At 43.2% G+C, this 23202-nt stretch overlaps 2 protein-coding genes across 2 annotated transcripts; both read right to left on the bottom strand.

Moving 5' to 3' along the window:
• Positions 1 to 386: 386 nt before the first annotated feature.
• LOC118398199 (transcription factor 19-like) lies at positions 387 to 5725 on the bottom strand. Its single transcript, XM_035793301.1, has 4 exons — positions 5484 to 5725; positions 3961 to 4586; positions 2799 to 3783; positions 387 to 2632 (listed from the first exon to the last, which is right to left on the bottom strand). Exons 2-4 carry the CDS (start codon positions 4217 to 4219, stop codon positions 2311 to 2313), a joined length of 1566 nt encoding a protein of 521 aa, XP_035649194.1. The 5' UTR covers positions 4220 to 4586; positions 5484 to 5725; the 3' UTR covers positions 387 to 2310.
• Positions 5726 to 6990: 1265 nt separating this feature from the next.
• On the bottom strand, positions 6991 to 22983 carry LOC118398198 (uncharacterized). Its single transcript, XM_035793300.2, has 9 exons — positions 22833 to 22983; positions 18764 to 18822; positions 18377 to 18397; positions 17942 to 18214; positions 17303 to 17602; positions 16823 to 17110; positions 16344 to 16522; positions 13183 to 13281; positions 6991 to 12928 (listed from the first exon to the last, which is right to left on the bottom strand). Exons 2-9 carry the CDS (start codon positions 18807 to 18809, stop codon positions 12506 to 12508), a joined length of 1629 nt encoding a protein of 542 aa, XP_035649193.1. The 5' UTR covers positions 18810 to 18822; positions 22833 to 22983; the 3' UTR covers positions 6991 to 12505.
• Positions 22984 to 23202: the final 219 nt, after the last annotated feature.

Below are 23202 nucleotides of genomic sequence, written 5' to 3'. Positions count from 1 at the left end.
TAAAAACGCAAAATAGCTTTTTAGCTCAATATTCTCATTAACACCCTCCCAATAACAGTATGGTATTTTCCCTCAGACTACAATTATTTGAGCCAAATAGATTGTCTTCTCACTACTGTCCCATTTCCAATCCCCTCCAAGGTACCAGAAGTAACACTTGTCTGTCGCTGTGGTTGGCCCCAAAAAAGCGTTGCCATGGAAACACGGACAATGTAATTTTCGCCCTTGAGGGTCTGGCGGCGTTTCCCCCCTCTGTAATCTGTTTCCTTGGCCGTCTGTGAGTCTGTCTGCACATATCGGACTTCGTATCATGTTAACCAGGGCTCTAGGACACACCTCACTAACCCAAGAGCAGACATGCTCCAATTGGAGAAAAAAAATCTGGATGAAAACCTATTATAAAAGACCAGAGAATGTTATCACGACCCAGAGCCATAGATGGATATGTACCCCCAGAGGGCCGAAGTCTGAGTCATGGTAATATCATGGTGAATTGAAAAGAAGCTTCAGCACACACGGGCGATCTTGATGCTCCATGAAATCTGTGAAGCTGTTGCGTCGAGATCCCCGCTGTGCTAGTTTCTTTTCAATATAGTAGTTTTTATCCAGGCACTTGGTAACTCAATAGCCAATAGATGTGTTATAGTTTCACAAATAAGCATCATGGTGAACGGAACGGACTTGCGAACTACAGGTCGAAAAATATATTCCATCAATACATTTGTGAAATACCTTTTATTTATTCCCTGGTTACCTTTCAAGACAAATACCAATAATCGGAGAGGCATCCACCCTACTCCTGGAGACGAAATGGGTGAGCAGGCTTTTGCTCCAGCCCTATTATATCTCACCTGTTTCAGCCGATCAAGGGCCTAAGGAGCAGCTGATTACTACAATCAGGTGAGTTATGGGGCTTGAACAAAACCCTGCACAAGGGTAGCTCCTCAAGAGTGTTGGTCATGCCTGCTCTACAACTTGATGAAGGAAAACTCCACCCACAAATCTTCTGGTATTTGTTTCATTAGTCCATTGTTGACACGTTTTCCTGACCAGAAATCAAGGGGTGGCAGGTAGCCTAGTGGTTAGAGTGATGGGCCAGTAACTGAAAGGTTGCTGGATCAAATCTCCAAGCTGACACGGTGAAGATCTGTTATTCTGCACCTGAACAAGGCAGTTCACCCACTGTTCCCCGGTAGGCTGTCGTTGTAAATAAGAATTTGTTCTTAACTGACTTACCTTGTTGAATAAAGATGCCGAGATATGTAACTTTCAAAATAGAGAAATCATCCCTGTATGATTCATCTTGGAAAAAAGCCGAATGCATCATATGGGGATGATCTGTCATTTAGAAGTGACATATCTTGAAAACGTGATTGCTGACGAGCAAAATAGTTTTGAGACTATGTCAACAATGGACAAATACCAAACTAGTTTCTGGGTGGAGTTTCTCTAAATCGACGTGTGTCATGGACAGATATGCATACGGTACACTGTTAAGAGACGTAAATAAAAGTCACCAGAAAGCTTACGTTAATTAGAAGACAAAAAAAAAGTCTGTGTGTTATAGATCTGAATTCTCAGATTCTCTTTTAGAGAAGATTAAAACAACTACTAGACGGTAGGAACACAGAAAACACATGCTCCTCTTTGCGTAAACATCTCTACCCAACGGGATAGAACCAAGCTAAGCATATCCTTGCGCGATTCTTTTTGGTGTGTGTGATGAGAGTATTGCAATGCATATTGGGTAACTGCAGATACGAATTCGGTGAATTCTCCAATACCACCTCCATTAGCCCCAATCAACAGCGGGTTATTCACAACCCGATATCGAAGTACTTAGCACATGAAGTTATAAACCTGCTCTCTGTCACGGTGCATCTACTTGTTTCCCAGACTTATACTGTACACCAGAGAGTAGCCCTTGTGTAGCTGAAATAGTTCCAACACAGTTCATATCAGTCCCCAGGGTCTCCACTGCTAACCCGAGTCCTAGCTGTCACTCTATTTGTCAAACAGTTGTGCAAACAGAGCGAACGTGGATGAACACTTTGAAAAATGTCCAGTTTAGGACCGCCTCTAACTATCACGTAGATGAGACCCACCCCACTGTCCATGACAGCCTCAGTCACAGCTAAAAACCTCCACAAACACTGTACAACATCTACCTTTTTAAAAATTCATACAATCCCCATTATACAACAATAGTCTTTTTTCCCTCTCTCCATAAACAAGCCCCAAATTCCCTGTGGTATGATTAAGGCATTTAAGTGTGTTCTAGTTTAGGGGCTGTGACCCACTCCCGCTGTATCAGCAGCAGCCACAGTGAAAGTCTGCGTTGGGGTCCAGCAGGAGGTTCTTGCGGTCGCAGTGCAGGCAGTCCAGGTGGTACCAGGCGTCGCAGTCGTCACACTGGACCCACTGCACCGTGTCCTGCTGGGGCAGGCGGCAGCGAGGCGCGGCACAGGGCTCCACCCCCTGGGATACCACCCCCTCCTCTTCGTCTTCTGAGGAGGACGAGGAGGAGCTCGAAGAGGAGGACGAGGAGGATGTGGAGGAAGAGGAGGAAGAGGAAGGAGGGGGAAGGGAGGGCCGCGGAGGAGGGTGCTTCCTTGGTCGGCCCCGCCGCTTGCTGGAGAGAGGAGAAAAGCAAGGTGTGAGTGTCACATTTGACTTTCAATATATTAACTGGATTTCACAAAAAAAATATATAATTTGAGAATGTGAAGAGAGAAATACGATAGATACGATAGAGAAATATCACTGTAGTTTGGATGCTGTCACGAGGGCATTCTCACCCAGTGTTGACATGAAATCTGGCAAACTGCCCTGGCCGTGCTCTCTCCTCTTTGCAGATCCTAAGGGACGGGGACACCAGCGAGTAGCTCTCTCCTCCCACCACCATAGGGGAGTACACTGGGGAGCTGTGAGCCCGTCGCCTTCCCCTCCCAGAAGATGGCGGCTGAAAAATATTCTGCTGGCGAAACACAGAGACGTTCATATTCGGGCCAGTCCTTTGATGGTTTGGGTCGATCTCCCGCCTCTGATTGATGTTGAAGGATACGTGGTTGAGTTTGCCGTTAGCGACGATTGCGTGACCGTTTGCGATCGGTTTAGGCACAGGCTTCAGTTCGAACTGGCGTGGTACATCCTGGTCCGTTTTGGCTAAAGAAGCGTGGAAACCCTCAGACTCAGACTTGTAGAGGCGTCTTCTCTTCGTCCCTCTCTGGCTGTCCTTCACGCTTCGGTGGTTCCTGGCCTCATCCGAGCTGTCATCCTCCAGAAGTACAGTGTGGGCTGACTTGCGCCTGCTCTTGGATGACGCCGGGAGTGACTTGGATGAGACCACAGAGGTAGTGGGCGGGAAAGGAGGAGGGGTGGAGGGCGGGACCAAGGATGTGAAAGGCGGGGAGGTGGAGTTTGGGTCTGTGATACTGCCATCACTCCTCTTAAATGTCCAAGGACTCCCATTGATCTTGCTCAGGCTTCCAATGGAATTCAAAATGACAGTCGCCCTGTTGATTGACCAAGTGGAGAGATCCAAGTTGGCCACCGCCTTGCGGTCCAGGCTCGTTCTGATTCGGTTCTTCAGGTCGGAGGAGAAGGTGCCGGCCTTGGGTATGGTGATGGCGTCAAAGTCCAACGGCCGCACGCTAACCTTCTGGAAGAGAAAGTAGAACTCTGGGCTCCCTCGCTCTGATTGGCAGCCGAAGGTGAGTGTGTCACCATCTGAGAGCTCCCATTGGACACTGGGCTGCAAACGGACCTCATTCACCCAGGTACCTGGTATGGGAAGGTGGGGGAGAAAGCTCATTAGATGAAAGGCTTGTAGAATAGAGATTAATGAGACCTAAGGAAACTAAACACAAGTGTGTGTAGTTCTAGAACATGTAGATATTTCTTGATAAATAAATGTAAAAAAAAGTGCACTGTAATCATGTGGGATGGTGTGGAACTCACCATGGCTGCTCCGGTCCTTTAGCTGCACCTTCCAGCCCCCCTCGGCCGCCCCCTCCACCTCCCTCTCAGCATGCAGCTCGGCGTGGATCCGGGACACGGACGTCGAGTCCAGGGTGACATCACACAGCTCTGCCGCACGGCCCAGCCGAAACACTGAGTGGGTCAGCGCCGGCCGGAACGTGTACAGGTCCTGGGCCAAATCTGTGGAGGACGAGCCGATTCTCAGCAGCTGGAAACACGGCTGGACTCCGGACAGCATGGCCACGACTCACCGATCCCCACCCCAGTCAGTAACAGCTACTTTCTTACATAGAGCTTTCCATGGCTTAAATAGCACTTAAGTCAGTAAATGTGATAAAAAGCTGTCTGTAATGCTGGTAAAGGCTTTGTTCTTAGTATGTGGTGTTGAATGAATTTGAACAGAGTAAACATTTAAAACTCTTGTTTTAAAAGTCAAAGTTAAAACCTATATTGTATACAATCTATAACCTGCACGGTTAGTTGCTGAGTAATGTCATCGAAATATCAGTTGTAAATGCTAATGGTTACAGTTGACTAAGCTAACTAGTTCAGAAATGGACACTAAAAGGCTGGGGGCTAGAACTGGCAGCTTGATGTAGTTCAATCTGAAAAGAAGAGGGAAATTCTAAGACATCATGCCCATGATTCTCACCAAACTATACATTTAAAAGCGGAAGCAAAGTCATTTAAGCATATTTGTTCATTTCAGTCTCCTCCAACTCTCCTAACCGAAGTTATTTGTTAAGGATCCTTTTTCCATTAATAATTTAAAGTTAAAAGTTGTACAGAAAGACTCATGTGAACTTATTGACACAATTAAAGCCTTTAAGTCCAGGAAAACTCCAGGTCTGGATGGCAACTCCAGGTCTACAACAAAATGTCACTTAGGGACCCCAAAAGGCTAGGGCCAGCTCTGACTGCATGGATTGGTATCGAGGTGGGTATGAGCCACTGTGGCCCCCTCATGAGGAGTTCAGATTGTGGCCCCCACCCCCATCAAAGTTGCCCATCCCTGCCCCATCTAGTGCATTCATCTGGATCTGAGAGAAGTCACATAAATTAAAAATATGCATCAAAATAGACTTTTACATGTAGTTGAACAGTAGTAGGTGCTACCTTGGCGTTATGATCACTCACAAGTATGATGCACATTGTTATATGAAAAACTAAAATTGCATGTAGGTAGCTAAATAGCTAACGTTACTGGATGCCTGACAGACAGTGCTCGTGATTTGCTCGTGTAGCCCAAAGCTCGTGCCATGCTATGGCACAGGGACAAAGCAGGGGACAGCAAGTGAATCACTTTTGTTAGCTAGCTAAATTACGACTATTTTTGCAAAGATGACTCTACAAATGTCAACAAACTGTAATATATCGTTACACCGATTAAGATTCGCATATCATTAGGAACTCAAAATACACAACTAGGAAATATTATTTCACAATCGAGGCGTAGACAGCTGGATAGTTCCTGTAATCCACATTGAAAGTCATAACGTTACCTCCACAAACGTGGGTCGAATCTGGTGCACTTGAATTCTCTTCCACTGCCTAAATATGATGCTAACGGTGCCGATTGTCTAAAACTGTGGATATACTTTAGTATTTTGATCACTTTTGACTTATGTCCAATTTAATCGTCGTTCTTTGCTAAACAGAGGTTTTCGCGTTCTTTTCCCCAGGAAGTCCTTTGAAATTTGGCGCGCCAGCCGTGCTTTCTTGCGAGAGATTCCACGCCACTTCCGCCCGCCTCCGTGCTGTCACTCACAGCTATGGCACAGTTTTATGAAACTCAGTCACTGCACAGAGGTAGCTAGTTGCTACTTCATATGAAACTTTTAGTTAGTTTAGTTAGTTAGTTTAGTTAGTTAGAACAGTGCACTGCAGCACCTGCTGTAACTACAGATTGTAGGCCTACTACACCAGATAATGTTATATAACCATTACTAAATGTTACCGGTTTTCCTATACAAAACTGCTCCATAGATCTTTCAACGAACCTGCATTTGGCGATAGGCCTACTCTCTTCGTTCTCTATTCTGGAAAAAAAATAAATGTCCCTGTCCAGTTGCAGGTAGTTCTACAAAAAAAAAACAGAAAACTAAGAAAGGTTCCTCACCATCTTAGCTGCCGAGCATCTTTGCCGGAACTAGTCGTTTCTAGGCAACAGTGCAAGTAAAATAAAGATACATGCAAGAGGCATATCTCACTCGATACAAATCATGGATTTACTATTTGAGTTTTCTCTGGTGTTTGCAGAACCACCTGCAACTGGACACAGACATTTATAAGATACCTGTTTTCCTGCATCGAGAATGAAGACAGTATCGCCAAATGCAGGTTAATCGAAAAATTGTTGGTATAGTTTTGTATGTAGGCAAACCTGTAACGTCCAGTAATGGACAACAAAAATCTTTGCTTATATCACATCATCTGGTGTAACAATCTGTAGCTACACCTGCAGTAGGCCATATGTCTGCACATTACAGGAGGAAGCCATATGTCTGCACATTACAGGAGGAAGCCATATGTCTGCACATTACAGGAGGAAGCCATATGTCTGCACATTACAGGAGGAAGCCATATGTCTGCACATTACAGGAGGAAGCCATATGTCTGCACATTACAGGAGGAAGCCATATGTCTGCACATTACAGGAGGAAGCCATATGTCTGCACATTACAGGAGGAAGCCATATGTCTGCACATTACAGGAGGAAGCCATATGTCTGCACATTACAGGAGGAAGCCATATGTCTGCACATTACAGGAGGACGCCATACGTCTGCACATTACAGGAGGACGCCATACGTCTGCACATTACACGAGGAAACTCGATTCACTTCCAGAATTTGACTTCATTATGGAAATTACTTTCCCAATCCTGCTACACCAAGAAGGTTCCCTAGTGAGTTTACCTCAGCTTAATATTTTTGTTTCTTATGTTGGAAGAATATATTGCAGACAAGGCACTGACACAAGACACAATAATGGCATCCTTTTCCATCGCTATCTCTTCAAAATCCTTTAATGGACATTGCTCATTCATTACAGAAAAAAAAACATATAAAAAATGTTCTGTGCATGATGCCAAAAGTATTACATTTGATAAATTGTTAATTATAGCATACAAGGGCATAGTTGTTTCTACATGATAGCGAAGTATTATAAAAGTCAATGATAATATAGCTAGGGAACCAACAGTAAGAATTCTGGACTTAAACCTAACAGACAAGTTTGGAAAGTCATTCATTTTAAATTAAACAAAACAATCAAATGCAATAATAACAACCAAGGTTAGCATGCATCGTTTAATTTGCAGAAGCAGTTTTCCTGAATATATCTGACATTTTCCCACCAAGGGATCTGAGATAAACCTGCCAGGTAGATAAAAACATTCATCTGATTTCAACTATGTACTTCGGGCTAGTGAACTCAACCCTGAAGTAGGTAAACTGGACATATATTGCTGAATACTAAATACTACTGAGTCTTGTTTAAAGGATGCACATACATGGTAGGCTCAATAATGAATGGTCAAACTTTGTCACCAAAATCACACATTCTGTTCCTGTATATAGCATAAAGTCACCCCAAGACTTACTCTCCCCCCTGGGTGACCATTTGCTTACATACCATGTAGGCTGACATCAATATTAAGAAAATAGAATTTAATGCAGGTCTACAAAAAACTTGACCTCTCTTTCTAGCATTCCGGCACGTTTTCTCCCTTTATTCTTTATGTTTTCTCAAGACAAACCTTTCCTACGTCGTCACATCATAGTAATAAACTACCCATTCCAATGAACCTAAAAAGAAAGAAAGAAACTGGTACACTTGAAAATTGCAGAGCTGATTTTGTCATGGCTTTTGCGGGTCGAGGTGTACATTATTCCAGTCTTAGCCATAGTAATATTGACATTTGAGAATACCTCATTGACTGCATGAACAGACACCAACAGGATAGGACCTACAGTGCAATTTAAATAGTGCAGTATTCCTGCTGTCTCACAGGCAATATACAGGTCAGCATGCAGCAGTAGCTCTTGGGAATACTACAGCTATGACAGAAGTTATCTGCATAAGAAGAACAAAAATATTAGTTAAAGTCGTGATACTACGAGTTCTGACGAAATGTTCAAGCGCGTCAAGCATTTTTCCAAAAACATTCTCAGGTGCTGATACTATCGCGTGATAGGTAGATTATATGTGATGCAACAGAGAGCGGAAGAGAAAGGGAGACAGAAAAATAAGCATTTTACTGCTATATTACGTCTTCTCAGCCACTCAGTCTAAGGCATCTCATATATTATGCGTATCAGTATCTATCTACTGTGAACTTAGTGAAAGGATAAAAGACGCAATTCAGGGATATAACATGTTGCATAACTTTGCAGTAAGAAACAGTATTGGCGATGCACATGCAATATAGGCTATATACAAGGGTGCTTGAAAGTGAGCTTTGGGTAACGTTTGTAAGGTATAGTATGTGTGTATGAATTGTATATGTACTTTTTTTTTACACAGTTATAAAATATAATAATAATTTTGGTGCTACAGTACGGATATTGCTCAAGATTCAATCAGAAGTCAATTAGCTAAAATAGGAATGGGTCAAATATACCTCCCCAGACCATGGATTCAGTAGCTTGTTACCTGATATGGAAGGGATAGCTTTAAAGATTAGGTGGCTTTTACATTGTCTTTAGTCAACGTTGTTATCCATCCTAATCTAATCAGTGCAAATTCAGCACCAATTTAACACACATCTATAAAATTGTAATACTCCACAAAACCAAGATAATAGCCGATAGAATATCAACGATCAAGTAGCTACATCATATATGATTCATTTATACATAAGATATTTATGCTGTCCAGTATTCTTATGTTGCATTAAAAACAATTAAACCTTCATTTTAAACAAATAAGCAAAGTAGAATTATACTTGTATTTTGCAGGTATTATTATTTACAACAGCTGCAATAAAAAACAAAAACATTTTAAAACATTTTTGTTACACGGGGACTTTTTCTCATGTAATTATATTTGTGCTTTTTCTTTCTGACACCAATCATGTTTGACTTACTCTCTTGAGTTCCTCTCACGGACATCCTAAATCGGTTACAACACGAGGCAGCGATATTGCTAGCAGATGCTGTCCCCCACCAACAACTACGCCATGTCCCAGAATGCCTGGGACTGTTACACCCCTTTATTACCTTTGCTTTGACATTTTTAACATGGTCAGCTATACACCCACCTATTATCGACATACAGAATGCCTTCATTAATAATATGCAGTACCTGATTGGACTAGAGTTGAAAACAATGGGAGGCCTTAGTGGAATGGTTCGTCAGATGTTGTAATGGATGTAATAATATACTGTTTCTGAAGCAAATGGACTGAGGGTGGATGTCTTTGTAATGTATATTTGCAGCAAATGGACTGATGTTATCTGAATGGTCAGTGAACGGTTCTGTGTTTTTCCTGTTCAGACCGAACAGATTGAATAGATCTGGGTTACAACTCGAATAGAACTTAAGACAATACAATCATCACGAAATTGAAGAAGTTCAGCAATCACGGTGCTGGATAAGAATGATGTTCTATTTTTGCATTGTGACTTTGCCGCTTCGTTGTAGTCTAGCCATTCATCCTCGCCTATCTGGAATACAACGCGTTTGCAAAAGATGCTGCACTGAATTGAGATGAGGCAGCTACTGTTATTCGTTTAGAGGTTCTGGGTGGGATGTGTGGTTCAAATAAGTGACTCTGGCAATGTATATTGTGTTAAAAGAGAATGCGTAAAAACCTTCCCCCATAAAGACAGTGATGAATGCAGCAGCAAAATACATTGAATCTTAATAACTTGCTGGCTTTGTTGGCGCTCCAGTCTCACTCACTAAGCAGTGTTTTCAGTCTGTCAGGAAAGTAAGTTGGCTTAATTGTTAGCATTTATCAATTCAGCACTCAGTTCCTTTTGGCTAACAGGGCCATGGAGTCAGGCAAAATAGGAATGAAAGAGGACATCATGCATGTAATTCCTTCTCCATAAGTCTGCCTTACTTACTTGCCTTTATTAAAGGGCAGCGATCCAAACGTTCAGGTCCCTTCCAAAGGGATCATTGTCATGTCCCATCTGTCAGAGAAGTTCTCGAAGTCTCTGTTCCAAGGCTTGTTCTGCAGTGGCTGGGGTTCTAATGAGAAACGTGATGTGGAGGGGTTTAGAATGACCTGATGTGAAGTTCCCGTTGTATTAGTTCCAGGTCATTTGTTTTGCAAGATGAGGGATGTCGTAAACATTTACTGTGCTGGGATTATGTCATCAAAAGTGGCAGAGATTGGACACCTTGTTACATGCTCAGGGACACTACTAGCTTTCTTGCATAGCATGGTGTTATTCAATCTACTAGCTTGTGTCGGTTAGCAAGAATGTTGTAAGAAGATCTTGGGGGTTTTAGCTCTCCAACTCTGCTATTCTATAGAGGCTATATGCTGAGACAAGCGCTTTCTCTGAGTTGGTGCCAAAGCCTAATGCCATGCCTGTACTGTCTGTTAATAGTGTCTCTCTGGATGTAATGAAATTGTAGCGGTATAGGCCTGTGTCAGATACTCTGGGTTTATGTTTGTCAGAAGCATTTATTTTACCGAGATTTATTAAAAAATAAAGTTGTCTTTATTGGTCTTGTTAATCTAGTATTACAATGTTATTTGTAGAATGAATTTGGTCTATTACCATATGTCATATATTTTGCTGCTATGTCTCTGTCCCCACATACAGCTGCTATGTCTATGTCCCCACATACAGCTGCTATGTCTATGTCCCCACATACAGCTGCTATGTCTATGTCCCCACATACAGCTGCTATGTCTCTGTCCCCACATACAGCTGCTATGTCTATGTCCCCACATACAGCTGCTATGTCTATGTCCTCACATACAGCTGCTATGTCTATGTCCCCACATACAGCTGCTATGTCTCTGTCCCCACATACAGCTGCTATGTCTCTGTCCCCACATACAGCTGCTATGTCTATGTCCCCACATACAGCTGCTATGTCTATGTCCCCACATACAGCTGCTATGTCTCTGTCCCCACATACAGCTGCTATGTCTATGTCCCCACATACAGCTGCTATGTCTCTGTCCCCACATACAGCTGCTATGTCTATGTCCCCACATACAGCTGCTATGTCTATGTCCCCACATACAGCTGCTATGTCTCTTTCCCCACATACAGCTGCTATGTCTATGTCCCCACATACAGCTGCTATGTCTATGTCCTCACATACAGCTGCTATGTCTATGTCCCCACATACATCTGCTTTGTCTCTGTCCCCACATACAGCTGCTATGTCTATGTCCCCACATACAGCTGCTATGTCTATGTCCCCACATACAGCTGCTATGTCTATGTCCCCACATACAGCTGCTATGTCTATGTCCTCACATACAGCTGCTATGTCTATGTCCCCACATACAGCTGCTATGTCTCTGTCCCCACATACAGCTGCTATGTCTATGTCCCCACATACAGCTGCTATGTCTATGTCCCCACATACAGCTGCTATGTCTATGTCCCCACATACAGCTGCTATGTCTATGTCCTCACATACAGCTGCTATGTCTATGTCCCCACATACAGCTGCTATGTCTATGTCCCCACATACAGCTGCTATGTCTATGTCCCCACATACAGTACTGGTGGTAAGAGCATTCAATGCTAATAAGAAATATAGATCAAATATATTTTCGCTCTGTCAAAAATGTTTACATTTTTGTCATTAGAAGAATTCTGGGATTCATTTTTACAGGGGTATAAAAAAGGTTACTCAGATATCAGTGTGCGCTCATTCCTTTTGGGCATGGTAATCTTAATGTATTTTCATGAATCATCATAATGCCTTTTCCCTTAGTCCACCAAGTTATCTTAGATATTATCTCTGTCTCTGGTTCTTAGGCCAAAGAGGCATGCATGCACTATGCAGTCATCAATACTATAAATTGCCTCTTGGGCCAGCTAATGCTAAATCCTGGCTTTTAAGTCTAATTTCAATGCATGTGTAACAGGGGTCAGTCTGCTGCTAACAGCTTAGCTTCCTCCACTGTCCGACTGCCCCATACTGGGCTCGAACCAGTGATCATCTGCTTCGCAACACACGTGACAGCCTTGCGTGACAACATTCCAAAGTGCTGAGCCTCCCAAAAGGTATCAATTGGATCGCTCCATCCGCGACATTTCAAGCTAGCTGTGGAGTGAGCTTACGGTACGTTCTTAACTCCGTTACACATGCATTTCCTGTATGCACAGAATTAATGTATTCTAATGAGCTAGGGTCTTGTATTTTTTCTTTAGGGATTAAGTCGAGTGCATTTAGACTGGCAATTTTTACACCAAGCTTTTTTGTGTAGTTCTAGTTTATAAAAGCAGTGATCAGGATTTGGGTTATGTCTGCGTGAGGGGGTGGGGGGTAATTGAGGCTGAAGAGTAAAGATTGTCAGGGTGTCCGGTGGTTTGCGCTCAGGTGGTGGTGCTCTCTGCAGTGGCATTGGGAACTGACGGGCTGATAGCTTTATCGGCTGCCTCAAGTGCTGCAGACAGCTCCGCGCCACTGGATGCCCTTTCTGGCGTGGTGACACCCATCAGGTCTTCTTCAGGGGCGTCGGCCTCAGACCGGGCCTGGGTCACGTAGCTGGGACTCATGGCCGAGTCGGGGGTCTGGTTGGCACTCTGGTCTCCCTCGGGGATGATGGTGGCGGCCACACTGTCAGAGTTGTTGAGGAGCAGCTTGTGGGAGGTGAAGGTCTGGGGCACGTCCGTCTCACATTCGCTGTCCAACGGGAGGGTGGAGGAGTTGAACTCTACCCCCGAGTCGCTCATCTCCAGGAAGTTCTTGTCCGAGGAGAGAGTGTGGTAGCGACCTGCTTTGCATACCTCCAGACCCTGTGGGAGGAAAGTAACGTGGAACATGAATAATTCATTTCGTATGTGTCTGCAAATGTAGTCTAGGTACTGCTTGGCGTGGAGACGGGTTATTTTCAGCCTCTTATAGAAACATTACCCCAGCATTTCTGTTTGTTCATCTACAGTTAAAACATTTGCAATTATAATGGTGGGATGTGTTTTCCTCTTGCACTTTAACATGCTCACCGGTAGACCACTTCCCACCACATTATGTGTCCCCGAGCCCTGCTTACCTTAATGGTGACCTCCGTGCTCTCTGTAGCATTGCTGTTGTCCCACGTAGACGTCAAAGTGGATTCCTCAGCGAACCGTGTATAGGCCTCTTGAACAACCTACCGATGACAACACACGAGGGTAGTATTTTAGCAGGAAGCCGCGGCAAAGCACATTACAGTAGCAATCACAGCTTCACTTCACCATGTACGCTGCGAGTCATAACGAATACATACGGGTAAATAGGAGTTGGCACACAAAAAGCACATGTACTGCACGCGAAGCTCTTATATGGATTTATAAGATCATCGGGTGTATATATAGTGACACATTGAGAGACTGGAGTTGTTGGCTCGGAAATAACACTCTGGAAGTTTAGAGGAAAAGGCTTCAGGGAACCATCATTCTTGAGGGACAGGGAATCGCATACTAGAGTGTGTCAGGAGAGAGATCGAGGTAGATCAATCGATTTACATGTCGGAACACGCCGGAAACTGCTGTTGCGACCGCAAAGCCAATCAGACAAGCTGTCCAGGTTTGTCGCTTAGTCTCCAGAAATCTCTGGCTAAATCCATAATGAAGTGGGACATGAAGCCTCGCTGCATTTGAATAGTTTTGTCTGAACCTCCAGAGGGAACACCTTACAGGGGGATTAGAACAGTAGAGGCCCCTCACATCATGTCACAATATATTCAATACATGTCAATTATCTACGGTACACCACGCTCAAACACAAAAATGTATAGCATCAGGTGTACAGAAATGACACCGACACACACATAGACACAGACAAAGACGAACAAACATAGAAACGGCACACCTTTGACACAAATTCTGTTGGGCTAGTAGCTGATTAAGCAATATACCCCCAAAAAAAAAAAAATATATATATATTTTAATAATAATAATTGTAATCAAGAATAAGATCCTACATAGATGTACAGTGCCGCGAACTTTGAATAATTACTACAGTGCTTGAATTGGCCCGGCTTCCCAAACCCAGATTAAGACAGTAACTGGACTAAAAATCACCCTCAACAGAGATTCTCCATTGAGCATACATTTTAGACCAGGAGTAATCTGTGTCCAGGAAACCCATCCAATGCACAATTCTCTTGATGCAGTAATTAATGTGTAGGTCTATACACTCACTCCACAGTATTCCAATACTAGAGAACACTAATTGCTATTATACCAGAGTGTACGGCTGTGATAATCTTAGTCCAGGTGGCAACTTAATCCAGTGTACTAAACAGCCTAATCCCACATTATGTCTGTGTACTCTGCATGTACTGTATGTGTGCTACTAACTACGTGTAAAAATCCTGCAATTCACAACGCACCACAGCATATAATCAAGAAAACAAGTGGTAGATATGGTCCAGTATCACCATCCCAATTAATATGTTAATCGCTACTGCCCCAATCTTAGACAAACACACAGCAAATACACACACACACACACACACACACACACACACACACACACACACACACACACACACACACACACACACACACACACACACACACACACACACACACACACACACATCAGCATATACTCACACATACACATAAATACATGTTTACCTTGTAACTCCGCCTCCAACAACAATATATGTGCATGTGTGCTTGAAAATAGCTGAATCGTATTGGACGGCTGCATCTGTATGCTTATTTGCACTGAGGCTAGGACTGCAGTTATCATGAATAAGTAACTGCTGCAGTTATTTGTCCGTTTGGAGATTAGCGAAAGGAGGGAGAGGTGAGGAATGGATGGCACAGACAAATAATCACTGACGGTGGTAGGAGGCCCACACAGCATAGTGACGCTATGACCATCCCCTGAGCGTTAGTACAAACACCAATACAGATTCATCCACTTAACACTACGGAATGAAGCCAGAACACAGTTCTCTCACCAAGCAGAGGCTCCGTCGGAGGCTCCTTTAAGAGGGAGAAACGTAACGCAAAGGCAAAACGTTAACTAGATTTTCTCCCCAATTTGTAATTAGGCCGACATCTATTGTGTGGACCAATTGAGATTGAGATTAAGATGACTGGTGGACAATGGCAACATTGTGGGCTGCAGACAAAACATTTGAATTTACAACTATGATGGAATCTGCCATATGGAGAGAGTGATGACTGATGATATATGGGTGATCTCATTTTGTGTGATTCAAAGCACCACACATGCAGGAAGCCGACATTGGGCAGACCGGTTTCGTTCCTTGGTGAATTCCAGCAAATTAATCAACGTAAATTAGGACCTGAAGTCTAATTAAAGCTAATTGTCTGAGGTTTATACTGCACACTGCTGGAGGAAAAGAGCACGGGACAGGCAGAGGTACACACAAACACACATAAATACAGTTAGATGTACACTGGCATCTTTCGTTGACCATACTTAAAAGGATAGTGCAACATTTTACAAAATTCCGTACTGGTTACCTTACCCTGTAAGCAGTCTATGGACAAGGTATGACAACAACCCATGCTTTGGTTTGATTTAACTTTTTAGCATTTGTGGCACAAATCCAATGCAAGTCAATGGGTACAACGTTACAATTTTCCCGCTTCATGTCCAAATCATCTCTCAGTAACTACATTCATTTTCAAAACCAATTTTAAGATACTTTAGGATGGATTGGACATGAAGAGCGGAAAATACTAATGTTGTTCCCATTGACCTGCATTGGGTTTGTGCCACTGATGCGAAAGGTTTGGCAGTTGAAACAGTGGCCAGGTAAACAAAACAAAAGCATAAATTGCTGTCATACCTTGTCCATAGACTGCATACAGGGTAAGGAAGCCAATAGGTCATTCTGTAAAATGTCTCACTATCCCTTTAAGAGGTCTTACCATCACCATTATTTACCTTACAATCACTTTGCAATCTGCGACTTGTGTAATAGGAATATGGCATGATCATTTTGGCATCATATAGGGGCCATTGTCGCAGTGTGCGATGGTCTACGAGTATATTAGGCCTGGAATCATAGTAACAGGGTTCCAAAATACATAAAAATGGCCGATAATTGTTAGTAAATTAAGTGTTTCGACGTGAGAAAAGCATACATATATGATAAAGCAGATGCTGTTTTAACTATAGTACAGGGGTTGGATCATGGTGTCTTAATGTTCCCCCCGTTGAGGAGGCGTTAGGGTGAGTTACCTTGACGAATGCATCTCCATCCCCCTTGCCCGCCTGCTGGGCGATGAGGGCAATTTGCCGCGCCTTCTCCGCCCGACGGCGCACATTTATCAGGCAGGAGAGCAGACACACCAGCAAGAGGAGGACCAGGAAGCCCAGTAAGGAGAGGATTGCAACATACAGCGTGGGTAACTTATAGGCTAAAAGAGAGAGGAAAGAAGAGAGCGAGAGGATGGAGAAAGGAAAGACATAAGGGTGGAGGATGGACAGGGATATGATAAGGAAGATGGGAGAAAGACAAGCAGGCAGAAAGGAACACAAAGAAAAGAGGAAAGATGGATGAGAGGCGAATGTGGAGCGTTACAACATCAAAACAAGAGAGTGAAATATACAGTGCCATCGATGACAAGAAGAAGAAAGGGAAAGGAAAGACCATTAATAGAGGTGATAGATGGATCTATATGTTAAAGCCCTAGTCTCCTCCCTGACCCATGGTTTACCTTCCACCTCCAGGTAGATGTTGGTCACAGGGAACCCCAACAGGTCTGTCACTCTGAAGAGCCCCATGTCACTAACCCGGACCCTCTCCAGAATGCACACGGAGCCTTCTACAGTCAGCCTGCCGTCCAGTGAAGGGTCCAACGGCACCACCAGCTCTCCTTGCTCTAGTATGACCCGGTCCTTCCGGTCCCAGTCTGGAGTGTACATGAGGTTGACTTTGGTGTGGTCCACAAACAGGTTGATCTTCAAAGTACTGCCATATGATAGGTGGACGAAGTTCTGGTGCTCTTTGGAACAAAGTGGAAAGAGAAAAGGTTGTCAAATAATTCTGGTTGCTCTTATTTTGACTTGTGTCTTCAAGCTTTGTCAATCCTATTTTACCCACACCACTAACCACAATTTCAAACCCCCCTAGATCAAGCATTATCTCCCTCTGACATTGACCACTGCCTCTCGGACTACGGTCTTCCTCATCTCACCTTTCACGTTCAGGCATGACCTCCTCCTGACTTTCCCATCGCGGTCCAGTACGGTGAAGCTTCCCTCGTCTGTCCCCCGCACCATGCCTAGAGTCACCCTTTTCTCGGACACACTCAGACGACCCTTGTACTCCTCTGGGGGGGTGGACGTCTGGTTGAGCAATACCACTGCCGGGGGCTCCGTGGTCTGATTGGCCTGAGCTTGACTGGACCTGAACTCCAGGGTGATAGGGCCCAAGATGTCACTGAGTGGGATGTGGTATGTCTCGCCGTACTTGACCACCTGCTCCAGCGCGCAATCTGCCAGAGAGCACACAACAGCACTATCACTCAGGGCTCTTTGGGAGTATTTTCTTCCTATACAGTTGCATTCGCATCAGAACAATGATCGTAATCGATTGCAGACCAAATGCAACTATGTCAATAATGCAAAGAAACATTCATTTCGATTGACGGCTGCCTCTGAGGGTTACACAGTTGGCGCAGAGTTAGGATACAACCTTAGATAGTGAGTGTGTTGGATAAATAGTGGTTTTAAGAAGTATAGAAACAAGTCGATTTGCAACGTTGAGAAGAAAAGTTTGAAGAATTAGAAGAGCTGAAGATGAATGAACTGTGCAGCAAGAAGAAGAACAGTACCCCTGACGATGAGGATGATGTGTTTGACATCGGCAGGGGCCTCGGTGTTCTTGATCACGTACATGCCCTCGTGCTCCTCCCCCACATCCTCCAGGATGAGGTGCTTGAGGGAGTTGAGCTGGGCCCGGTGGCCCACCACCCGCCCGTCCCTCATCAGGACCACCTCGGCGGTGCGGTTGGAGGCGGGCTTGAACAGAACATCAGTGCTGACTAGGGAGGGGAGTGGGATGTGCACATCCTCGCCGAAAAAAGCAATCTTGTGTTCTTCTTTGACTGAAGAGAGAGAATGTAAAAGAGGTAGAGATTGACAAGGGTATGCAGAGTTTAAGTAACAATATGTCAGAATCAGGGTAAAGTTACAGATGGTATATTCATACTTCATCTTCAGGTTTTGACAGTCCCTGAAAAGAATCAGTAGATCATGCGTGACTTTACCTTTCAGGGATGCAGTCAGAACTGTAAAGTAAAAGATAGGTTTATTTTAGCATTTCTTTACGTTCTTTGTCAATGTTTACAAAGATCCTTCAAGAACTTAGAAATCATTTGTACTACTGGATGAGAAACTACTAAACCTGGCAAATATCACAAAACGTTTGCAATGTAAACGGCCTACATTCTCACTGCAAAAATAGAACTGCTGTCAACATCAAACCCTCCATAAATTAGTGAGGGGGGGGGAAGGAGCAGATAATAAATGACTCGAACCATTTTGTACTCATTTGAATCAAATCTGATATAATCATGTGACTGTGTCAAACATTCTTTATGCTCTTTCAGCCTCTCAACCTAAATCACTGGTGACTAATCCGCCAATATGCTTACCAGTGCAGAACACGGCTCCAAACACGGCAACACCAATTGTTTTCATCTTGATTGAATCTCTGAAAACACATAATACATTTTTTTTTTTTTACAGCAGGATATTCCTTATCTAAATATGGATTTAATTATTGTACATGCATGCACAGTATACAAATACCTTTGAAACTAAATTGTAGAGATACAGTATGAAGATTAACAAAACATAATAGGGAATAGTTTAAATCTGGACATGCAGAGCTCAAATGTAATAATCTACTCCTAGTCAATTCTACTGTAACTGGGAGTCTGCCATGGTAATGACATCATTTCCTGAGGTTAATTAACAGGAGTGGTGTGTAGTTCCTCAGGGCATTAGTCAGCTCTTTTGTGTGATGAGGCTGACCACTATTAGACTAGAGTGGACATGAGCCGGGACACAGGCTGAAAAGGCAATGGGTTTCCAATGGGTTGTATTTAGTACACTAAAAACTAGGGGTTCAACAAGGGTTCTTCGAAGATCCTCAAAGTTCTTTGAAGAACCTTAGGGTTCTTGGGATTGAAAATGCCCCAAATGAGGAGGTGGGGTTCATTGAGGAACCTCCTTACTTGGTGGGGGTTCTTGCAGGAACCTAACAGCCCAGATGAAACATTTGGATTCAAGGTTGAAAGGACAGCAGGCACAGGTACTCAATTTAAGGTAAGGTCTGTATGATCTAAATTCATATTGTTTTATGATAATACCATCTATCTTTTCATATTTGTGCAAATCTTTCTAAAACAGAAAAAGGACACAATTCAATGGATATCAATCAACAAAGAGGTAAGAATATGTGGGCTATAACAAGATGTTGACGGCTAGCTGTATTGTGTGCAGATGACTGAACTGCTCACTTTTGTGTCTGTGACTTCAGGTATATAGAGGAGGAGGCACATAACGGTATGTAATTTGGTATTGGTATGTTATGCAGATCACATGCACCAGCTTCCTCCCTTACCTCTTCATTAAATATCCCATAGGCCTCTACATTATGGACAAGATGTGCGTATGAAAACCATTATCAAAACAGTTTTTTCATTCACATCTACCACAAAAACCAAGGTATGAATACTGTCGTATGCATGTTTTGTTAATCACCTGTATAGTTACTCTTTTTTGGATTCACAGACTTCACCCTCCATACAACTCTGATGAATTTAACAGGAAACATGTTCGATCACCATGCACTGCAAAATCATTCTGGCTCTGGATACGGAGAACATCAACACATTAACATCAACACATTAACATCAACACGCCAGAGGATATACCCATTGGACTTGGGTCTCTTCTGGGAGTTTACCTCATATTAAACATTTTTTATTTTGCCTTAACTCTAAAATCATAATTAACACTGACAACTAAAATATTGTGTTATTGTTGTTATTGTTATGCATATTATTATTGTTAATAATAATAATAATAGGTGAGGGGAAGTAGTTCAGAAATGAACCCCAAAAGGTTCTCAAATGGTTCTTCGAGGATCCATTAAAAGGGGTTCTTTGAAGAACCCTTTCAAACTTTTCGGGTAGCCTTCCACATGCTTCCCACAATAAGTTGGGTGAATTTTGGCCCATTCCTCCTGACAGAGCTGGTGTAACTGAGTCAGGTTTGTAGGCCTCCTTGCTCTCACACGTTTTTTTCAGTTCTGCCCACAAATGTTCTATGGGATTGAGGTCAGGGCTTTGTGATGGCCACTCCAATACCTCGACTTTGTTGTCCTTAAGCCATTTTGCCACAACTTTGGAAGTATGCTTGGGGTCATTGTCCATTTGGAAGACCCATTTGCGACCAAGCTTTAACTTCCTGACTGATGTCTTGAGATGTTGCTTCAATATATCCACATAATTTTCCCTTCCTCATGATGCCATCTATTTTGTGAAGTGCACCAGTCCCTCCTGCAGCAAAGCACCTCCACAGCATGATGCTGCCACACCCGTGCTTCACGGTTGGGATAGTGTTCTTCGGCTTGCAAGCCTCCCCCTTTTTCCTCCAAGCATAACGATGGTCATTATGGCCAAACAGTTATATTTTGTTTCATCAGACCAGTGGACATTTCTTTAAAAAGTACAATATTTGTCCCCATGTGCAGTTGCGAACCGTAGTCTGGCTTTTTTATGGCGCTTTTGGAGCAGTGGCTTCTTCCTTGCTGAGCGGCCTTTCAGGTTATGTTGATATAGGACTCATTTTACTGTGGATATAGATATTTTTGTACCTGTTTCCTCCAGCATCTTCACAAGGTCTTTTGCTGTTGTTCTGGGATTGATTTGCACTTTTTGCACTAAAGTACGTTCATCTCTAGGAGACAGAACACTTCTCCTTCCTGAGCTGTATGACGGCTGCCTGGTCCCTTGGTGTTTATACTTGCGTACTATTGTTTTTACAGATGAACGTGGTACCTTCAGATGTTTGGAAATAGCTCCCAAGGATGAACCAGACTTGTGGAGGTCTACAATTTTCTTTCTGAGGTCTTGGCTGAGTTCTTTTGATTTTCCCATGATGTCAAGCAAAGAGGCACTGAGATTGAAGGTAGGCCTTGAAATACATCCACAAGTACACCTCCAATTGACTCAAATTATGTCAATTAGCCTATCAGAAGCTTCTAAAGCCATGACATCATTTTCTGGAATTTTCTAAGCTGTTTAAAGGCAAAGTCAACTTAGTGTATGTAAACTTCTGACCCACTGGAACTGTGATAAAGTGAATTATAAGTGAAATAATCTGTCTGTAAACAATTGTTGGAAAAATGACTTGTGTCATGCACAAAGTAGATGTTCTAACCGACTTGCCAAGACTATAGTTTGTTTACAAGAAATGTGTGGATTGGTTGAAAAACGAGTTTTAATGACTCCAACCAAAGTGTATGTAAACTTCCGACTTCAACTGTATCTCTTCAGTTTGACATCCCGTGTCGCTCTTCCGCACATACCCGCGCGCGCGGCATCTTTTTTTTCCTTCTTCCTATCGCTCGGCGGTAAAACAGTGTGCTGTCTGTACACCCGTGGTGCGACAAGGGCGTGTCACGCTTCGCTGCATGGGCTGTCCCAACATGATAAAACACAGCTTTGGTAATGATGAGGAATATACTGCACAGAGGAATTTGGAAGACCTGGGGAGACCCCTTCTCGTTCCAGCTACGATTTCTGTCATCCATGTGGATTTTGGCAACGCTCGCACTCTCTTTTTTTTGCGCGCATCACACGCGCACAAAGGCTCCCTTTCTCGCGTCCCCCGTTCACCCCTTCGCACGAGACCAAGTGCCATTGAAAAACCTGTATTCTCTTTTCAGTACATTGAGTATGTGACCAGACCAAACACTTACTTAGCGACTATGCAAAATGTGCCATCTGTCGTTCACATTAATTACGTAGCCTAACGATTGGGTGTCTTGGCAGGGTGTCCACGCATGAACGCATTGGGCAGGACGTCAAACAAATATTGAAGAATAACCAATTTCACATTCAACTACTTACCATTCGTTCATCAATTACATAAACGATTGAGGGGGAGGGTGGATCAAATGTAATAGGCTTAGGATTGGTCTTTTTTATTCCCAGACCTATAATAAACTGCACCTTTGATGGGGAGAAGAATAGCCTAGAAAAAACGAACCCTCCTCATATTGTCTGTTCTGGTGTTCATTGTAAGGATATAGGCTAGAATCTGAAGGTGCAGAGACGCCGTTTAAGCTTTCGAAATAGCATAAATAGCCTATGAAATGCTGCCTGGTGCCCAACAATAGTCATTGTCCCCGTTTCAAATGTTCTATTATTAGCCTTTGTTTATGGGAAGTGCTATACTTTACATGTAAAATAATCATGAGATTTTATGTTTTGTAGGTGATTACTGTCCTCCTACCCGTCTCTGCTGCATTACCGGTATCACGCCCTAAATGACCCATATTAGATATAGCTGTTAGACATGCATAAAAAACAACCAGATAACCTGCCAGCAAACGAAAAAACTGCAAAATTTAACCCATACATTTCTCGGTGAAATAAAAAACCAGTAGAACTGAGTAGATATAGATGCATCATAATTGCTGGTAATTACCTTTCAGACAGGCTTGGATCCGAAAACAGCAAATGCGATTTACGGGGTACAGAAAGAAAGTAAGGTTTTCTACAAAATGTTGTTTTTTTCTTCTTAATATCTTCCCCCTCTCCCTCATCCCCAACCCGTCAAAGAACGGGACTTCAATGGTGTTACGAATCGGGATTATCTGGAGAGTTTCGGTAGCTGTCGGTTTGTGGTCTGTTAATGATCGGTGGAGCTCGTGCCATTTCGTTAGAATCCGGATGGTCGGCTCTGGAATGCCGCCACTCATATTCATGTGGGATTATGATATGATATGACTTCACATCTTGTTTGCCTTGATGTTTGATGAAATAACAACAAATATAACACATTTATTCCAGGAAAG

The sequence above is a fragment of the Oncorhynchus keta genome, chromosome 19, assembly GCF_023373465.1.
Source record: "Oncorhynchus keta strain PuntledgeMale-10-30-2019 chromosome 19, Oket_V2, whole genome shotgun sequence".
Lineage (NCBI taxonomy): Eukaryota > Metazoa > Chordata > Actinopteri > Salmoniformes > Salmonidae > Oncorhynchus > Oncorhynchus keta.
The sequence above is the reverse complement of the archived record's forward strand: the minus strand, read 5'-3'. Positions and strand labels throughout refer to the sequence as shown.

What these genes read in the sequence shown, in the direction of transcription:
- LOC118398199 (XM_035793301.1), bottom strand. Translation starts at nt 4,219, where the DNA reads ATGCTGTCCGGAGTCCAGCCGTGTTTCCAGCTGCTGAGAATCGGCTCG. An exon ending in AAAGGACCGGAGCAGCCATG is followed by an intron (nt 3,784 to 3,960) that starts GTGAGTTCCACA and finishes TTCCCATACCAG; the next exon opens with GTACCTGGGTGAATGAGGTC. An exon ending in AGATTTCATGTCAACACTGG is followed by an intron (nt 2,633 to 2,798) that starts GTGAGAATGCCC and finishes TCCTCTCTCCAG; the next exon opens with CAAGCGGCGGGGCCGACCAA.
- LOC118398198 (XM_035793300.2), bottom strand. Translation starts at nt 18,809, where the DNA reads ATGAAAACAATTGGTGTTGCCGTGTTTGGAGCCGTGTTCTGCACTG. An exon ending in TGGAGCCGTGTTCTGCACTG is followed by an intron (nt 18,398 to 18,763) that starts GTAAGCATATTG and finishes TTTACTTTACAG; the next exon opens with TTCTGACTGCATCCCTGAAA. An exon ending in CATCATCCTCATCGTCAGGG is followed by an intron (nt 17,603 to 17,941) that starts GTACTGTTCTTC and finishes GCTCTCTGGCAG; the next exon opens with ATTGCGCGCTGGAGCAGGTG.